At 33.3% G+C, this 20,786-nt stretch overlaps 2 protein-coding genes across 2 annotated transcripts in view; one reads left to right on the forward strand and one right to left on the reverse strand.

The window, feature by feature from the left end:
- DHFR2 (dihydrofolate reductase 2) overlaps positions 1-20,786 on the forward strand; it is a 54,536-nt gene that overhangs the window by 13,707 nt on the left and 20,043 nt on the right. The window lies entirely within an intron of this gene.
- The window catches only part of ARL13B (ADP ribosylation factor like GTPase 13B), an 87,742-nt gene that overhangs the window by 6,713 nt on the left and 60,243 nt on the right, over positions 1-20,786 (reverse strand). The window contains exons 4-9 of the mRNA XM_012474167.2: positions 15,705-15,810; positions 14,385-14,587; positions 11,668-11,776; positions 8,445-8,667; positions 5,361-5,477; positions 3,880-3,951 (exon numbers count right to left, since the gene is read on the reverse strand). Coding sequence (XP_012329590.2) covers positions 3,880-3,951; positions 5,361-5,477; positions 8,445-8,667; positions 11,668-11,776; positions 14,385-14,587; positions 15,705-15,810 — 830 coding nt within the window. The remainder of the gene's footprint in view (positions 1-3,879; positions 3,952-5,360; positions 5,478-8,444; positions 8,668-11,667; positions 11,777-14,384; positions 14,588-15,704; positions 15,811-20,786) is intronic.

A 20,786-nucleotide genomic window follows, 5' to 3' on the forward strand; every position in this document is an offset into this window, starting at 1 on the left:
TTTTGTCCATTATGGTAAATTTCCATTTCATAATTATTGAAAATTGGCTTATAAACTTCATGGTATATGTAAACCTTTAGTTAGTACTTTCTGGTCTATTACCTTAAAATTATTCTAGATACACAGGTATTGCAGAAACAGTTAAAATGAATATATAAATAGGGGGAAATGATTTTTAAAACAACTATCAATTCAAAGCAATTACTAAGCTGCAAGGATGTCCAGACAAATCTTAATAGCATGCAATAATGAATTCAAGGTATGGGTTTCAAAGCTAGACAGGCCTAAGTTTACATTCTGATTCTGTCACTTATTAGGTATGTAACATTGGGGTATAGGATCCTCACACACAAAATGGGGATATTGTTGCCCTTCTCATAAAGATATTTGGGAGAATTAAAATGATATAAATACATAAAGTGCTTAGCAATGTGATAGACACATGGTATATGTAATTATTATTGCTATAATTAAAGTGGTAGGAGACATTCAATTATTTAATAAAGTATGCTTTCTCTAATTTCTTGAATTCAAAAAATTAATAGAATTTTCATAGAAACAGAATTCACCTATTAAACCAGAGGGAATATGTTTTTGAATAGGTTTTACTTTTAGAATTTTAAAATAAAAAAGATAAACATGTAAGGAATGTCTTTTTCCCTTCTAAGAAATTAGTTTATTCACTTGATTTTGACTTTTGCCATTTCTTTTTTTTTTCTTTCTTGTTTTCTCTCTCTCCTCTCTCTCTCTTTCTCTCTTTCTTTTTCACAAGATGGGGGTCTCACTAGGTCACTATTTTGCCCAGACTGCTCTGAAACTCCTGGCCTCAAGAAGCCCTTCTGCCTCAGCCTCCCAAAGTGCTGGGATTACAGGCATGAGCCACCCCATCCAAATGATTTTCTACTATTTCTTTGCCAGAAAATCAAATCATTCTATACAAAGAAGATTTCTTATTTGTAAAGTATGTGCCCAACTAAAATGACAAACTTAATTGCCAACACATTTTTATAAATGGCTTCAACTTCTTTACCATGAAAATTGAGGAGCAGTAAACCACACACAAAATTTTATCTTCCTTCATAATTTTAAAATTTGAAAATATTCTTTAGTTTTTGCATTTGGCACTCTTACCAACATGATCTTTTGATTTATTTTTCATAGTGTGTAATACATAATAATATAACATATTGATAAAGCATAGACTGAGAGTGTTTAAAAAATGAATACCCCGTCTCTACTAAAAATACAAAAATTAGCTGGGCATAGTGGCGCGTGCCTGTAATCCCAGCTACTCAGGAGGCTGAGGCAGGAGAATTGCCTGAACCCAGGAGGCGGAGGTTGCGGTGAGCCGAGATTGCGCCATTGCGCTCCAGCCTGGGTAACAAGAGCGAAACTCCGTCTCAAAAAAAAAAAAAAAAAAAAAAAAATACAAATTCTCTTTTTAAGTCTCTTCTCTAAATGCAACTGCCTGACCTGTTACACTGAGCAAGCTTTGTAGGCAGTAAAAGCAATTAGAAAAGTAGAATAAACTTGCCATTAATGTAAATCTCTATACTCAAAATACAAGTAGGGGACATAAAGATGGCAACAATAGACACTGGGAACTAGTAAAGGGAGGGAGGGATGGGCATTGAAAAACTATCAGGTACTATGCTCATTACCTGCGTGATGGAATCATTCAGACTCCAAACCTCAGCATCATGCAATATACCCATGTAATAAACCTGCAAATGTGCCCCATGAATTTAAACAAAAGTTGAAATTATTTTTTATAAAATACTTAAAGGGAAAAAAAAGTACAAGTCTCTGCTTTAAAAGTTCCCAATATGACTACAGCATATTAGTTTTCAACTCAGTAAATTTTAAGCCAAACCAAATTTAGCCAATTTTTAATTATCTACTCTAGTTCATCATATATTGTTGTCTACTTGTCATAAACCTTTTATCAATATACTTTGAATATAAAGGCAAATAAATATGTACAAACTTAGAAAAAGAAGAGGATTCAATTATCTAATTGGTACCTATCATCAGGATCTAAGATTAACATCTCATGATGAACTCTAAAAACTACTAAACGTAAGCTTTTTGTACTAAAAATTTATATTTATCTTTCTTTCCCAATTAAAAGCAGAGTTGACGGTACATTTTCTTAACTCTACTTTTAACACTCTCCGTAATTTTATATTTTCTCTTTCTTACCCACTCAATGCATATAAACCTAATCTTCCTGTCACTGGCAACTTCAGGTTATTCTCCAACTAAACAATATTCTTTCCTACCTTTCTACCTTGACATAGTCTGTTTCTTCTGCTTACTGACTCTTCTCATTCTTTGAAGACCTCGTTCTAATGCCACTTTTCCTAACTGCCCATGCACAGTACTCCTACTGTGCATAGTACTCTGTACACCACAGAACTCATTGTCATATACACCACAGTAAGCTGAAGAATTGTCCTCTCTATACGGTAGGATTCTCACAAGGCAGAATGCACATCTTATTCATCTTGTTATTACTAATATTTAAACAAACAACAAAATAGTTGTTAAATGAGTTCAATAACAAAAAATATGTCATGAAAATATTTTTTTCTTCATATGTATATGTGTGTACATATAAATATACGCACTAACATTACCTAGTTTTCTCTGACAACATAGTGAATATTTACATTGACAATGTACTCTAATGTATGCAAGTTGGCTGAGTTATATAATAAAAAAGAAATCTACTGTAGTCAATATAAACATCATAATGTAAAGTGAGAAAACTAAACAGAGATATGAGACTCCACTGAAAATACCATTTCAGTAATTCTGATATAGTCTAAGGACAAATTTCTATTTCTTTAAAAATATTTAAAAAAAATCCATTAATCTTCACTAACAATATTCAAGAAATATTTCATTACCGACCTATATAGAATTCTGAGAAAAAAAGCAAATAGCACATTTATATTTACGTACTTTCCGAATAAAAATATTTAAACTGGTTTGATGATTTCAAATTATATGGTAATGCTTTTCTAAAGATCAAACTTCTGACTTTCTTCCTAGTAAGTGAAACCAAATTGTAGACTAGGTAAACACAGAGCTATCATAAAAGGAACTGGGTGTTCTTAACGAACAAGTTTATTGAGGCACAATGATCTACAATTCTTTTGCATTCTAGAAATATTTTACTGAAGGGACCTAGACTCATGATCTGTAATCAGAACTTCTCCCATTTTTATAAAGCAGTTATCTACTTCTCCTAAATATCCTTCCTCTAGTTTTTGCATCCTAGAATTCCAATGCCATAAACTAGCTAGACTATAGCATATGTTAGTTATATTCAAAGAAAATTGTTAATTCAATAAAGCTGTCAGTAACTTTCTTTCTACTTTGTCAAACTTTATTTGGTTTATTGATTTGATCTCTGATTTTATAAACTGTGTTATCTTTACTTCACTTTAATATAAAGTAGCTGGTCATCTTATTAGGAATAGAGAGAAAAAAATTATGTGGCTTTGAGTATATTGGGCATATACAGGAAACTACAGCTTTTAACACTCAAGTTATCATTGTAATGTCTCATAGTTAAATTGTTTTAAAACCTTTTCTAACTCCTTGTAAAAATGTATCATGTATAAACACAAGCTATGATTCTTTTTACCTCTGTATTCTAAGGTAAACAACAAATCAAATTATATAGATGTAAAGCATACTTAATTAAAAAAAATTAAATAATATGAAAAAAGAGAAGCATAATGAAAAAGGATAGCTGTGGATTTGATGGGCTTCCAAAACTAAAACTTAAGTTTGCTGAAGTTATAAGGTTAAAGAAAAGTGCATGTAACATGTACAGAAGACATCTGAAAACCAATCCTTTTGCATTACCTCCATTATGACGTGTTTCACCAAGAGGCTCAAGTTTTGGAAGTCTAGTGACTTTAGGGGTTCCCCAGCCAACTAAAGAAAAAGAAAACCATTTAAAAATCCTGTTAAACAAGGTCTCTTTAGGTCTGTTGAGAGGATCTCTCCCTAGAAAGGAAGCATATGTAACATACAATGTCAATTCAAACATATTGAATGACAGTAAGGAATAGCCATAAACCCATTTTAAATGGCTTCTATATTTTAAAATGTAATTATAGGCTGCTAACATCTGCTTTGAGTTTTCAATAATTTTTAATAAAAAATATAAGCACCTTCACCTCTATCAAAAACAAACTCATGCTAGCATTCTAACTCTAAGCAGAGACTAAATATTTTCTTAATAAATGGAATACTGGAAATGAGTCTGTAAAAAATTCTTAAAAGAAAATGGTACCAAATACTTTCTAAAGCCTTGTAGCAGAGAAGTAAGAGCACTATAACACATAATTATCTAGTCATTATGTATTTATCGAGCAGCTATAGTAGGTGAGGTACTAAGCTTAGTGCTGAAAAGTTACTCTCAATTATTGTGGAAGTTAAGTGCCAGTGTCTTACATGCATTATTCCATTTAATCCTCAAACAACTTAAGACATGGGTACGTATGTTGAAAATATATTAGAAAAATCAATACATCTTGGTTTCAAATGTTAAGTTTCAGGATGAAAGGTCCAATTTTTTTTTTTTTTTGAGATGGAGTCTCACCCTGTTGTCCAGGCTGGAGTGCAGTGGCATGATATTGGCTCATTGCAACCTCTGCGTCCGGGGTTCAAGTCATTCTCCTGCCTCAGCCACCTGAGTAGCTGCGATAACAGGTGCGTGCCACCACGCCCAGCTAATTTTTGCATTTTTGGAAGAGATGGGGTTTCACTATGTTGGCCAGGCTGGTCTTGAACTCCTGATCTCGTAATACACCCACCTTAGCCTCCCAAAGTGCTGGAATTACAGGCATGAGCCACCATTCCCAGCCTTTTGTACCTTTAGTAGAGACAGAGTTTCACCATGTTGGCCAGGCTGGTCTCGAACTCCTGATCTTGTGATCTGCACACCTCAGCCTCCCAAAGTGCTGGGATTACAGCAGTGAGCCACCACATCCAGCTGGTCCAATGTTTTAAAGGCTCATATTAACCATCCATCATGAAACTTTAATTAACATCTAGGTACTAATATTTCAAACAGAACTTGAACATATTCTAGGAAATATTGGATAAAGTTTTCTTAATAGTTTTTACTTATTTTTTCCTTTATAAACTTTTTTTATTTAAAAAGAGAATGGACATTTTTGTTAGCAAATTTTTGTTCAAATTATAGTTAAAAGATTTTTTTTTACAAATATACAAGAAAATGAATATACAGAATAAAAATGGCAGGATTCCTGTTTTCTTTTCTTCTCTGTTGTTTAAAAAAATATTTCTAAATTCAGTATCAGTATCAATTTACTCACCAGGAGGAGGAGGTGGGGGTGGTGTTGGACTCTCAGGAGCACCATCATCTATATTAAGTGGTTCTACCCGGTGGTTCCTTTTCATTCTTAGTTTCTTAGTTTTCTTTTTACCATTAGCTACAAGAATATAAACATGAAATTTTATATCTTTAGGAAAAAGTGAACTTTTATAATAGAAAACAAAATATAAAACAAGAATATTGATATTAACATAAAAACATCTTGACAATTCAACTTTGGAAATTGTTACCAACAACCAAATGTGCAGTTGCATTTACTAAGAATATATATTTTTAAGTGATAGCTTATTGAATGAATGACAAATGAATATGATACAACAAAGAGCCAAACGTCTATATTTTAATTTCTGAGAGGTTTTTCGGACTACAAAAAAATATATGAAACAAATATAAGTGTGTAATTGCAAGAGTTTCCATGAAATTCATAATCTGGGGAAAGAAGCTATTCATTACTGTGTCACTCAGCATATTTGATTTTTCTCAGTGGGATATGTAGAATGACTCTAGGTATAAATAGTCAAAAAATAATCCTTTGAAATGTGACATAAAGGGCCCTAAACAAATCTAAACATGTTACTTATTTAAAATAACCCCTACAAGGCTAAGCATGGCAACTTACACCTGTAATTCCAGCACTTTGGGAGGATGAAGTGGGAGGAATGCATGAGCCGAGGAGTTAAGAGAACTGTCTGGGCAACATAGCAAGACCTCATCTCTATGAAAAAAATACATATATAGCATGGCTTTGTTTTCATGCACCTGTAGTCCCAACTATTCATGAGGCTAAGGCAGAAGGACTGCTTGAGCCCTGAAGTTTGAGGCTGCAGTGAGCATGACTGTGCCATTGCCATCCAGCTTGAGTGACAGAGTGAGTCCTTATCTCAAAAAAAAAAAAAAAAAAAAAAAAAAATTGATAAAATAACCCCTAAAAGAAGGTAGGCCCAATATAATACAAACATGTAACCAAAATCACATTAGTAGAAATAGCAGAATTGAATGTATTCTTTCTTAAAAAATTATTCACATATTTTAACTTAAACACATATAAACACATCAAGAATATCTATTAATGTATAAATTTTAGTAAGGTAAACTAGGATGACATAGTAGTTAACTAAATTTAGAACATCGATGTTATTGCAACTTTTTTTTTCCTCGCTCCGTGCCTAGGCTATTGGCTCACTGCAACCTCCACCTCCAAGGTTCAAGTGATTCTTGTGTCTCAGGCTCCAGAGTAGCTGGAATTGCAGGCGTGTGCCACTATACCCTGCTATTTTTTTGTATTTTTTTGTAAAGACAGGCTTTCACCATGCTGCCCAATCTGGTTTCAAACTCCTGACCAAGTGATCTGCCCTCCTCGGCTTCAAGTGCTGGGATTACAGGTGTGAGCCACCCTGCCCAGCCAATGTAACTGCAATATTTTAACTGATAGTTACAAATAGCCATGTCTCTGTATGTGTGTGTGTGTGCATGCACGCACATGCAATGTACTTTCTAAATTGGAATTATTTGTAACAGAAAATATATCCAATATCTGTGAAGCCTACAAAGCAATAAAAAATACAAACACACTTAGAAACAAATAATTATTCTAAAGAAACTAGTGTTGTTTGAAACATTTCATATAAAAAAATAGATATTTTTTACAATTAAAATGGTAAGCTTAACAACTGGAAGAACAGATCCATAAAACGTGGAATACAGCCACCATAAGGTACTTAAGGGTGGGCAGTAGTTCAAGGTCATGGAAAAGCACAGGATTTGGATCAGATGATCTGGACTTGTCAGCTTACACAGACAAGATATATGATCTTAAGTAACCCAACCTCTTCAAGTTCCTGTTCTCTTCATTTATATAATGGAATAGTATACCCTAAGATTGCTATGTTAAATAACGTAATGTTACGTTGAATAATATAGCACATCCAAATGCTGTTTTAAAGTATAAAATATGTTATTATTATAGTTATATGATTTACTACCTTAGATCTCCCTGTGCTATATTTTCAAATCATTTACCAAAATCATTTTGCTCTTTAACAAGTATTAAAGAACTCTTTAAAAACTTATGAGACCACTGTAATAGGTCTGCTTACTTTTTAACTCTGCTGACAGTTATATGGGTACCAATATGACTGCCCTAACTTCCCAACTGACAAAGAGTGTAACTTTCAAATCTAGTATTTGTCATCCAGCAAAATACCCATGTTAGGTAATCTATATCTCAGGAATTGAAATCTTATTTTCATAAGCCCTGTGATACCGTAAAAAAATTATTATACATAATGAAGCTGTATTCATAACCAAAAATGTCAAGGAAGCAACAATTATGGGGCATCTCTCATGTGGCAGACACTGCTAGGAGTAATTTTCTAAGTAACCCTAAAAACCCCAGACAATATTTATTTGCATTTTAGAGACAAAGAAAGTAAGACTAAAGAATGTTATATAACTTAACATATATCTAGTAGATAATGGGTCAGGATTCTATCCTAAGTTGTCTGATTCCAAATGCAGGCTATATCCCTATGACACCAACATGAACGTACTTTTATTTAACATAGCCAGTTAGAAAAAGGAAACCAATTATGAGTTGAAGATTTTTTATGATATTAAAATAAAATAAAAATGGCTATTTCACAAGACATTTTAAAATGTTCTACCGATTATGTTTGCTACCTATAGCAATAGCCAGTCAATAAAGGAAATAATGCTGATGTAGCATTATGAGCCTTACAAAACAAACAAAAAAAGCCTTAAGATGTTAAATTTATTCCAAGGACTCTTGAGAGCTATGCTGTATCCCAAATTTATGAAAATAAAATTAAAAATGGAATTTTCTGAATCCTTAATAAGTTACAAAGGACCACATTTTAAGTCATCACGTTAGGAACAAACTGGCTGAATAATCAAAGACCTTGAGAAAATCATGAAAAATACGGCATTTGAAGGCAGAAAAATACTATAGTATTCTTTTATAAAAATAAACATAATAAATGAGATGACGTATAAGTTTTATTTACATATACATAAGATCATTACTTCAAGTAACTGGATTTATTACCTGATTCTAATGATGGCTGGTCTGTCTCATCTTCATTCTCTAACTGCTGTGTTAATGATTCCTTATAATTTTCTACTAGTCCAAATTCATTATTGTTTTGGCCACTGTCATTAACCTGGCCTTGTGTCTCCATTTGCTCAGGCTCCATTTTCTGTTTCAGATGGCACCCATCACTGTCTGTCTCCATTTTTTGCTTTTTCTCTTTTTCAAGTTTTCTTTCATTCTAACAAAAAATAAAATACATTATCTTCACTATAATGGTTTTATCTAAGATAGTTTTAAAAGAGGAATCATATACCTTAACAGCATTCTGTAACTTCAAGGACACTGTGAGATTTCTATTTTAAAAATAATTTGATGAATACATCATTAAAATATGCTAAATGTCAAACATTTGGTAAACACAGAAAGTATAATGAAAGAAAACAAGTATTACCAGTAATTCTACAATCTAGAGATGACTGTTTTTCATCTATATTATTTGCTTTATAATCTATTTGGTCTATAATCACTAAGAGATAATTTTCTCTGCAAACCCCCACACGTACATACATACATCATGTAAAGACATATATCACCCAGAAACATGCATAAATGTACGTATCCATATATACATATGTATTTGTTTTTAAACAAAAAAGATTTCAAGTTTCTATTGAAGAACATATATTTCTTTCCATGCCAATGAATATATGAAGTGCTCGGAACAGTGCCTTATAAATAGTAAATGATATTAGCTACAATTATTTTCATCAATTATATTATTATTTTGAATGTTTATAGCATACCAAATCTGTCAATGAACAAAGAATTTATTTCCAATTTTTCACTATTTTAAAAAATAGAATCACCTTAATAGTTTTTTGTTTTTGTTTTTGTTTTTTTAACATTAAATTGCTAACAGTAGAACTGTTGAAATCAGCAGGTAGGCAAATTTTAAAATGTCACATATAGTCACAAACTTCCCTTCAGAAAAACTGAATTAATGTACACCATGGGCAAAGGGCTGGGAGAGTGATTTTTTTCTACATCGTATTCAATACTGCATATCATGATTGACCTTTTACATCTCTGCTATATTAATACATATTTTTATCTTAGTGTTGTTTTGAGTTTAAGTTAAAATTTTTTATTGCTGGCAAAAATAAACTATTAAATACACTTGTTGACATTTTTAATTTTTCTTTAGGAAACTGCCTTCAGTAACCCAATACCTACTTTTCTATTAGGTTCTCATTATTTTCATTGTAATTTGTAAGGGTTCTTTTGTGCATCTGAGTCACTAGAACCAGGCACAGAGACACATAAGCCTATGCATCCTATTTTTCACTAGAGTTTGTTATATTTATTTTTAACTTTGTAGAATAATTCCTTTAGAAATGGATAGTATAAAATCTATTTATTTTTTCCTTTATGATTTGTGGCTTGATTGTCCTGCTTTGAATTTTTTTCCTCTTCCAAGCACATATAAAGATTTAACTACATTATCAACTAGTAACTTGAAGACTTTCACTTAAACATATTTAAGTTTTAGATGCTTTTGGAATTTAACTAGGTATACAGTATTCAATAATTTTACTTTTCTCTAAATATTCTTTTCTGTCAGATTTGAAATGTTATCTTTATCTTGTACTAAAATGCTCATACATAACTATGTTTGTTAGTATTTGTTCTATTGATCTGCCTGTCTATTCTGGAACCAATACCTTCCAATATCTTACCATTTTAATTATCTGCAGGAAAAATCAAAGGAATGTTAGGTGCTTCTGTACCAAGAAACATGCTAAAAAAGAAGTTTTGTGGGGGGGAGAAAAAGAAAATCTATATGGTTAAAAAAATACAGCTAATTTGTTTTTTATTTCTTTACTGACCATCTTCTTGAAATTATTATAGTTTAAAAGCGTAAGTGTACTTTCCCCATGCCACTTATTAATTTAGCAACTTTCTATATATTATATACTATGTTTTACATCAGTATTATTCATTTCTATACATTGTGGAAAATACAATGCTGAGAGAAGCACTAGACCCTTGTACATAATTTATATCCATGATACTATAAAACAACCATTATTTATAAAGCAAGCCTTATTATACAGGGAATAACTAATGTTTCAAAGTAACATGTACAACTTATCCTCTTCTCTATCAATATTTTTAAGAAAAACATAAAACTTGATAAATATAACATCTGATAGAATTGAGACAAACAGCTCATGCTATTAAGATGGCTTTACTATAATTAGAAAATCACATATTTAGGGTGAATGCAATGAGGTTAATGAAAGATTGAATACAATTAACCTTCTGGTATCCAAGCAACTTAAAAATCAATGTCTCATATTACCAATTACTTTGCAAAATAAAGCAACACCAAAACTAACCAATCATCTTCTTACCTGCGGAGCTGCCTCCCTCCTCAGCAGCAGCCCCCAGGAAGTTTAAACAATCATCCACCTTTCCAGATGAGCACCTGTGTGGAAGGAGGCAGTGACAGGGAAGAGGAATGGGGAATACACAGGCAGGACCAGCAAGTCAGCCTAAGGTTTAGGAAGCACTGCCTCAGAGGAAGCATTGCTGCTGTCAGCCATGAAAGCAGAGCCAGTGCAAACTCTGGACACTAGCAGAAAAATGAAAACAGACACAGATACACAGATGCGCATACACACAACCCCTTCACTTCTTCATAATTAAAATCTATAAATTAATGTTGGTAAAATTTCTGATTTAAAATTGAAATAAATGGTATTCGGATATAGGAGAATTTATTGCCGTTTCAAACATTCTTAAGTATCCTGGAAAAATAGAAAATTGTTTATGTACTCTAATGCATTCTAAGTAAATATTATTGCAAATGGACAGTAACAGCAATACAGAAACACAGAAAATATAAAGAAGAGTAAATATATTATTACTACATGAAATAAATGACAAAATAGATTTATCAACACAGCAACTATAATAATTGCTACAGTCAATGTTATTTATTGTCATTGAATTCTGAATTCATATTCCCCCTTTTATACTAGATTCAAAGGTAATTTAAGAGGAAGAAAAAAAGCAATAAACCTTTAATCAGTCTCTCATCTTTAATTTCTTGTAGAAATAATCTCTCTGAAGAAACACTTCTGTTTTCCTGCCTCGTTTCCTAACTTTCCACCTTCTTTTCCAAGTTTGAACTTATAACTTAAGATACAAAAATTACATTTGCCACCATTCATACCTGCATGATTACAGATGCTATTGGCTTGAAAGGATTCGTTGGTTCTGAGTCCAACTCAGCCAGACCACTGGTTCCATCGAGCTCAGCCTGCTCTTGTTCATTTTGTTTTCTATTGTTTCAGGAAAAATAATTGAAATTTCTTTTGAGAAAGTGCTGAATCATGTTTAAGAAAACTGCAATAGGTATAAGGCTATTACATGTAGTAATTTAAACATGTAGACATTGTTTTGACTTACTGAGAGCATTTTAAAATTTTTTATGCAGGTTAAAGGCTTCTCCCCCATGTAAAGACTAATCATTTCAATTTTTTTAAAAATGCTGATAAAAATGACATTTCCTATGACTGACTTCTTAATATCAATGGTGCAATTATTCTTCCATGTGCCAAGGGTATTACTGATCAACTTATTAATTACCCTTCAAAATCAATGCTGTCCTCTTCACTGGTGTTAACAAATAACAATTATTCTTTTTTTGTTTTCTTTTTTTTTTTTTTTAAGAGATGGGGTTTCACTATGTTGGCCAGGATGGTCTCTAACTGTTGACCTTGTGATCTGCCCACCTCGGCCTCCCAAAGTGCTGGGATTACAGGCGTGAGCCACCGCGCCCAGCCAACAATTGTTCTTATTAACTATTTTCTTAAGGGCTATGTCTTCTCTTATAAAGTAAAACTAACAAAGCATTCCTTCAACTCATGTTTTTATTTCTGCACAAACATGTTTCTTGTTTAGTATATAAGCATAAAAGACTAGGATAGCTATAGATTGATTCTATAGAAGTATATGATAGACTAGTAATATAAAATAACATATTTTATCAAGTTGTATATCATATTTGAACATCTAGATAATAACTTGCATAATAGTGTGAGTGGTTACAAAAATAAGTTGCCACATATATCATTCAGATTAAATAAGTATTTCCATATTAGTTACCACTGGACATTTACTATCTCTGTGATTTATAGTTAATGTTGTTCCATACATGATGAGTAATATTATTAAGATGAGCAGCCAAAGATTTAAAAAAAAAAATTATTGTAGATCTTTAACTGGACTGTATTATATAGCAATGTAAATGTTCATTACCATACTGTTTACTAGCTGTGTTCTAGATGGAAATACATATCCTTTCATTATGAACCTAGGAAGCGAAGATTTGGAGATTTGCAATTTACTACCTCTGTGACTTTGGACCTGGATCTTTAAGCCTTAGCTTTCCCACAAATGTGAATAAAAATAAACCACTTCATAGAGCTGCTTCAAGAGCCAGATAAAGTAATATATGTGAGAACACTGTGTGAATGAACTTTCTCATAGGATAGCCACTGTTATTAATGCTACTCAATTATTAGTAAGCAACTTCAGGAATACAGTATTAATAGATTACTTTCACTTAGTATTTTACTGTTTTTCAAAACACTAGAAATGACTATCTGAACCAATTAGATTGGATTTAGTAAGTAAAAAGGTTTATTTTTAATCATCCATCTCTGAATGTCAATTTACTTTTAATTATGGAGTATGGGCTCAAAAGGAGAGGTCTCAGACCACAACTGGCATGGATAATGAGAAAGAAAGAAAGAAAGGGCAAAGAGCATTGGAAAAGCCTGCCATAGCATGATCTAGAATATCATTATGGAAAAGACAAAAACATTTACAAAGTTATTAGCATTAGATTTCTTTTATCCAACTCAATTTTTTTGTTGTCGCTTTATCTTAGTGGAGGAAAACAAAAGAAGTTTTCAGATAAGTATGGCCATATATTTTTTATAAATATTATATATAAAAGGTATACTTACATGTATGATTGGTTGTACTGAGCTTTATATGATAAAAACACACACTAAGAAAAAAACAAAGATTCTCACAGGAACTAAAACCTTGTATCAACAGCTGCCAAAATCATTCACTCTAATCTGTCTTTTATATCAAGAGATCCCTAGATGAAAGACATGCTCATATTATTGAGCACTTGGGGATAGAGAGTCATTTCTATAAATATTTCTTTCCTTTAAGTCCTATCAATGAATTAAATGAAAAATAGCAGTTATCAGAGGATTTCCTTCACAGTATATGGAAGCCCCTCATAATGGGATCACCAAGGGTAGCAAGTTCTTGCCCACTGGGCTACAACTATGTTAAACTACATAGAAGGCCATATAGAAGGCAACTCTGGATCAGATTTTGCTTGAGTTGAACGATTCTCTAACAGCTCACCTTCTATCTTGGCTCACACTAAAAAGGTTCCTCAGTCTCAATGCTATTTCTTTGTTGTAGGAGCCTGTCCTGTGTGTCATATAATATTTAGCTGCATCCCTGGCCTCTACCCAACAGATGCCAAGTAGTACTCCACCCCCTCCCCCTAGCTGTGAAAACTAAAAATGTCTCCAGACACTGCCAAATGTTCTCTGAGAGGTAAAACTACCCTGTGCATTGAGAACCACTGCACTAAAGTACCCATAAGAAACCAGAGATAAAAATTTAAAACTCTGGGCAACAGTGGCCTACACAAGGAGTAATTACATTTAACTACTATAACACCACCAGAAAAATTAGGAATCTCCCACTCAAACTTGTGTAGAGAAAGATCCATAGAAATACAAAATTTACCTAGTGTCTTCCTTCATATAGAAAGAAGAAACTGAACAGATAAAACTAGTAATTCATAAAAGTATTGTGTTTTTAACTCTTCAAGTGCAAAATTAATCTACTTACCTTTCTTCTCGTAACTGTCGTACTCGTTCAGCTCTTTCTCGTTTCTCTTGTTCCTCAAGAGCACGCTGTTCTGCTGTATCTTTTTGGATGCGTTCATTTAAGGCATCAAAGTCTCTTGCAATGACATGTAGCAGCCAATAAAGACCTTTTTTAATGGACTTGTCAATTTTCTTTCCATACCCCGAGATTGCTGAACATGGTTCCTAAAACAGAAATTTATTTGACTCAAAGATTAAAAGCTCTCCACAAAAATCTATTCATAAACCATCAAGTATAATTAATGGCAAATCAAAATTAAACCATTTAAGTTAACGATATGAAGCATCTGCTTATTTAACTTCTAAAACATACCTTTGCGATGATTATTAACATCATTATTTTACAGATATCTGTATGCTATGTGAGATATTATAAAGAAGAGGGTGATAGTGCCAATTACAATATTAGAAGAAAAATTTAATTGCCATAAGAAAAATACCTCTATTTATTAAAAATGCCAGGAAGTTTTAATTCCTTATTCTAAAATCTGCAGCAGTAAACCATCCATAAGACTGACAGTCTAATGTTTTTCGAAACCAAAATAAATTATTAAATCCCCTGATGATCTTCCTTAAGACTGTATGGTATCTCTCCTGATATGATTTTTCTTTCCTTTTTTTGTTGTTTAGAGACAGGGTCTCACTCTGTTGCCCAGGCTGGAGTACAGTGGCTCGATCAGAACTCACTGCAGCCTCAACCTCCCAGGTTCAAGGGATCCTCCCACCTCAGCCCCCTCAAGTAGCTGGGACTACAGGTATACACCACCACACCCAGCTAATTTTCCTATTTTTTGTAGAGCTAGGGTCTCACTATGTTGCCCAGGCTGGTCTCAAACCCCCAGGCTCAAGCAATCTGCCACTCTCAGCCTCCCAAAGTACTGGGATTACAGGCATTAGCCACCATGCCAGGCAATGTAATTTTTCAAAATTAATTATGAATTGCTCATATGCTTAAATTTTGTATTTATACTTTTCTTTCCCATTTTACAAAGTTCATACCATGATGTGCTGGCATAGCGCACAGATCCTATCAGCAATATCTTAAACAAAAAGCAAATGTGAAGCTTTTTGAAATCATGAAAAGATAGTTCATGGAAATAACGAGGAAATAGACAACAAATGTTACGGCATTAAGTTATATCAACAGAAAAGTGAGAGTGTGATTTCATAGGTTACAAAAATTCTTTGAAAAGATTGTTTTTTAATTGCTATCACTTTTATAAAAACCAAGTTATATTGAACTTATTTGAAAGGATAAAGAGTAGAAAAAATAAAACCTTACTATGTGACACAGGCACTTGTGCTCATTGACCAATTTTTCCAGAGATAGACATTCAATAACATCAGCTTCTCCTAAAGCTCCTTCTTTATCTTGTTTATTTGCCAACCTAAAAGATAAATAAAGTATTTTATACAGCATATATATAATTAGATGGCAACCTAAAGATAGAACTAAAGACCACATTCTTTTAGTTTTTGGGGGTCTGAGTCTCACTCTGTCACCCAGGCTGGAGTGCAGTGCTGCAATCTTGCTCACTACAACCTCCGCCTCCTGGTTGGTTGGAGTGAATCAAGTGATTCTCCACTTCAGCCTCCAGAGTAGCTGGGACTACAGGCATGTGCCACCACACCTGGCTAATTTTTTATACTTTTAGTAGACACTGGGTTTCATCCTATTGGCCAGGCTGCTCTTGAACTCCTGACCTCAAGTGATCTGCCAGCCTCAGCCTCTCAAAGTGCTGGGATTACAGACATGAGCCACCAAGCCGGCCTGACCACATTCTTTGATTCCCAAGTTTTAAATCTACTGATTATAGAACACACCAGTTTCTTAAAATGTTGTCATGTCAATTTCATCGTTTTTCCTTTACTTATTTTTGCTAAAATAGTTTGTGAACACTGGCCTATAAAAGGAAAATCAAAGAAAGAGAAGTGTCAAGAAAACTTAATGGATCAATAGGCCAACAGAAAAACTACAAAACAGAAAAAGAAGAGGACTGATTTCCATAGGCCACATCCATAAATGATATTCTTGTCTTCTTAAAACACAATCTGTAACATGTTTTAAATGCCCAAATATTCATTCTAACTTTCTAATATTTGAGCTCACCTACAAAATTCTAATGTGTGAATGTGTCCACATAAATGTGCAATTTACTGAAGACCCAAGACCACCTCTAATTTTCTTGGCAAAACACTGAGAATTAAAAAAGAAAAACTGTACACAATTGAGACAAACTAGACACCAACAAAATGAAAAACCAAAATAAATTCTACAGAAAAACAGGATTTACCACAATATACCACTATTTAATTATATAACTTAGATTAAAAAGTTTAATAAAATACTGCCTTGCTCAAAGTTTGAGACTTTTTAGATGAAAAAAAACAAAACGAAAATTTAAGTAAACAGACTAAGAAATCTAATGATCCCTACCACCTATCTTTAAAAATTATCCAAACTGTGTCATTCTTGCTCACCTTCTACTTTTGCATTTCCCAAGTTACCATTAAATTTACGTACCTTCTGTTTTGCTGCCTGAGTCAGATTACTTCACCCAGATATTAAAAACTCATTACCATGATACCACTATTACACCTAACAAAATTAACAGTAAGTCTTCAATGTTACTCAGTTTACTCAATATTCTCCAATATCATTTTACAAGTATGATGTTTAAATTCAGATCCAATATACATTACATTACCTATCACTTAACTCTTTTTGAATCTATATTCAAAAAGAATATAGATTCTGACCTCCTGCCACCACCTCCACAACTCTTTTCCTCCCATGACATTTATTTACAAAATAAGTAATTTTTCTTTATAATTTCCCATGTCTGGGATTTGGCTAATATCTTCCTTATAAACTTATTTAACATACTTATCCTATATTTCCAGTACCTGGTGGTAAGAAGGTGGATGAGTTTCAGATGAAATCTTTATGGCAAGCATATTTCGTAGGTGGTGCTTGTATTTGGGGGGGGCATATAATATCAATTTTATATAATGTCCTATTTTGGTGGTATAAAATTAACCAGTGAATTTACATTCAGCCTGATCCAGCCAAAATAAAGTTTCTCATTAAGCTTTCACTTAATGATTTTAGCAGTCATTGATGACCTTTGCTTAATTCTTTTATTTTATCGAAGTTTATGAAACAGAAACTTTTTTAGTTCTATATTCCTTCTGCATTTACTAGCAGGATTTTTGCTAAAAATAAGTAGTTCACCAACCACTTGGTGACTCTTAAAATTCGCAGAGAAAAGTCAAGATACATGTTTGATCCTTGTCCTTATTTCCTAATTTTCAAAATAATGAACTGATGGCCTAGCAACCCCCAAAGGTGATCAGGTTAATTTTTTTTTTAAATGCCTATAAATTTAAGGGTTACAAGTGCTGTTTTGTTATGCACATATATTGCATAGTGGTGATATATTGCATAATGCTGAAGTCTGGGCTTTCAGTGTAACCAAAGACTTAATAATGTGTATTGTAGACACTGATTTCTCATCTCTAACTCCCCTTCCACCCACCCACCCCACCAATCTCCAGTGTCTATTAATTCACAGTCGATGTCAATGTGTACACATTATGTAGCTTCCACTTATAAGTGAGAACATGCTATATTTGACTGTTTCCAGATTATTTCACTTTAAAAAATGACCTCCAGCTCCATCCACATTGCTGCCAAAAACATGACATGCTGAATAGCATTCCATTGTATGTACATACAACACACAGACACACCACTCTATTTTTTTTTTATTTTATTTTAGATGGATTCTCGCTGTGTTGCCAGGCTGGAGTGCAATGGTGCGATCTCGGCTCACTGTAAACTCTGCCTTCCAGGTTCAAGCGATTCTCCTGCCTCAGCCTCCCAAGTAGCTGGGACTACAGGTGTGCACAACCACGCCCCCCCTAATTTTTGTATTTTTAGTAGAGACGGGGTTAAACCATTTTGGCCAGGATGGTCTTGATCTCTTGACCTCGTGATCCACCTGCCTTGGCCTCCCAAAGTGCTGCGATTACAGGTGTGAGCCACTGCACCTGGTCCACATTTTCTTTAATCATCCATTGAAGGACATTTAAGTTGACTCCATATCTTTTCTACTGTGGATAATGCTGTAATAAACATCCAAGTGCAGGTATCTTTTCTTGTATAATGATTTATCTTCCTTTCGATAGATATCTAGTAGTGAGGTTGCTAGATTAAATGGTAGTTCTTTTTTTAGTTAAGAAATCTCCATACTGTTTTTCATGGCAATTGTTCTAATTTACATTCCAAGTGTATTCTCCACAGTTTTGCAAACCTCTGCTATTTTTTAACTTTTTAATAATAGCTAAAAATTCTGACTGCATGACCTGCGAGATGGTATTTCATTGTGGTTTTAACTGCATTTCTCTAATGATTAGGGATGTTGAGCATTTTTCAGGTTTGTTGGCTATCTGCATGTCTTTTTTTGAAAAACGACTATTCTTGTCCTTTGCACATTTTTTCATGGGTTTTTTTGGTTTTTGTTCTTGATTTCCTTGTAAATTTTGGATATTAGTCCCTTATAGGGGATGAATAATTTGCAAATATTTTCGCCCATTCTGCAGGCTGTTTGCTCCATTGATTACTTCTTTTGCTGTGAAAAAGTTTTTATTTTAATTAAGTCCCATTTGTCTATTTCTAGTTTTGCTGCTTGCTCTTTTGAGGTCTTAGTCATGAATTATTTGCCCAGACCAATGTCCAGAACAGTTTCACCAAAGTTTTCTTCTAGGATTTTTCAGGTCTTACATTTAAACCTTTAATCTACCTTGAGGTAATTTTTGTATAAGGTAACAAACAGGGTTCCAGTCTCATTCTTCTGCATATGGCAATCCAATTTTCCCAGCATCACTGTACCCATCATCTGGGTTCTCTACTCTTTTCAATTGACCTCTACCATGTACCATGCTACTTGGGTTACTATAACCTTGTAGTATAATTTAAAGCCAGATAATATGATGCCTCCAGCTTTATTCTTTTTACTTAGTGCTGCTTTGCTTATTTGGGCTTTTTGATGCTTTTTCTTATTTTGAGAGGCATATTTGATGTGTTTCAATTTGTTGCAGTTATAGTTCTTTTTAAGGCTCAAAGGCACCCATTTTGAGGCAGTGGAAGCCCCCTTCAGGTCAGCTCTTGGACCCTTCTGGTACAATTCCAACAGTCTTTGATAGCTTCTTTGTGTTCTACTACGAAACAAGGTTCCAGACTTGGAATCATCCATTTCCCTAAGAAGCCCTATCTTTTCAGTGGAAAATGGCATTTTAAAGACCAAAATCTACGAGTTACATATATATGTATGTATCTACAAGTTACATATATATATATATGAGTTACATATATACATATATATACACACACACACATATATATACATATACACATACATATTTGCCATTGACTTACTACTGCTTCTAGGCCCTTTCAGTGCACAAAGCTGGGAAATACAGTTTTATTCTAGAAAAAAAATCTAATCATGCATTCGTGTTGATTTTTTCTTTTCAAATCCATTATCAAGTTTTTACTTAGCTTTTTAAATCTTGTTTTTGTTTCACTCTAGCCTGGGTGACTGTGAGACCCTGTCTCAAAAAACAAAAAAGAAAAAAACAAAAAAACAAAAAAAAGAAAAAAAAAAATATATATATATATATGGTTCTAAATTCAAAACCATAAAAACAAAGTACAATCAGAAGGAACTATGTGCTGTCCTTCGCCTTTTCCTTCCCTTCTCCTATAGGTAACCATTTTCATTCATGTTTAGTTCATCCTCCCATTATTTCCTTTTGAAAATATAAACAAGCATATAGAGAAAATGGTATTTTAAGGACCATAATTTGAGCACTATGGATATTCAATGCTACTGACTGGTTTATGTATTTGTGTATATATGTAACGTTTCTATCTACCCTTCCTTTCTTCTTAAAAGTTAGCATATTATATATATTCTTCTGCAGCATGTTTTCTTAACAGTAAATTTTGAAAGTACCCTGAGGCAGTATAACGAAATCTTCTTCATTATTTTCTATAATTGCAAAATGCTCCCCTTTGAATGTTCCATCATTTACTCAGCCAGTTCTATGCTGAAGGACTTTTGTGCTTCCAGTGTTTTGTTTTTACAAAGAGTGCTATAAAACGGTGTGTAAAGGAGTCATTTCTTATTTGGGGTATAGATTTCAGGAAGTAAGACTATCAAAACAAAGAATAAATATATATGTGATTGGCCAGGTGTGGTGGCTCATGCCTGTAATCCCAGCACTTTGGGAGGCCAAGGTCATGCAGTCAGGTGGATCACCTGAGGTCAGGAGTTTGAGACCAGTCTGGCAAACATAA

Source organism: Aotus nancymaae, unplaced genomic scaffold (assembly GCF_030222135.1).
Source record: "Aotus nancymaae isolate 86718 unplaced genomic scaffold, 86718_ANA_hifiasm-v0.15.2.pri h1tg000022l_1, whole genome shotgun sequence".
In the NCBI taxonomy this organism is placed as follows: Eukaryota; Metazoa; Chordata; class Mammalia; order Primates; family Aotidae; genus Aotus; species Aotus nancymaae.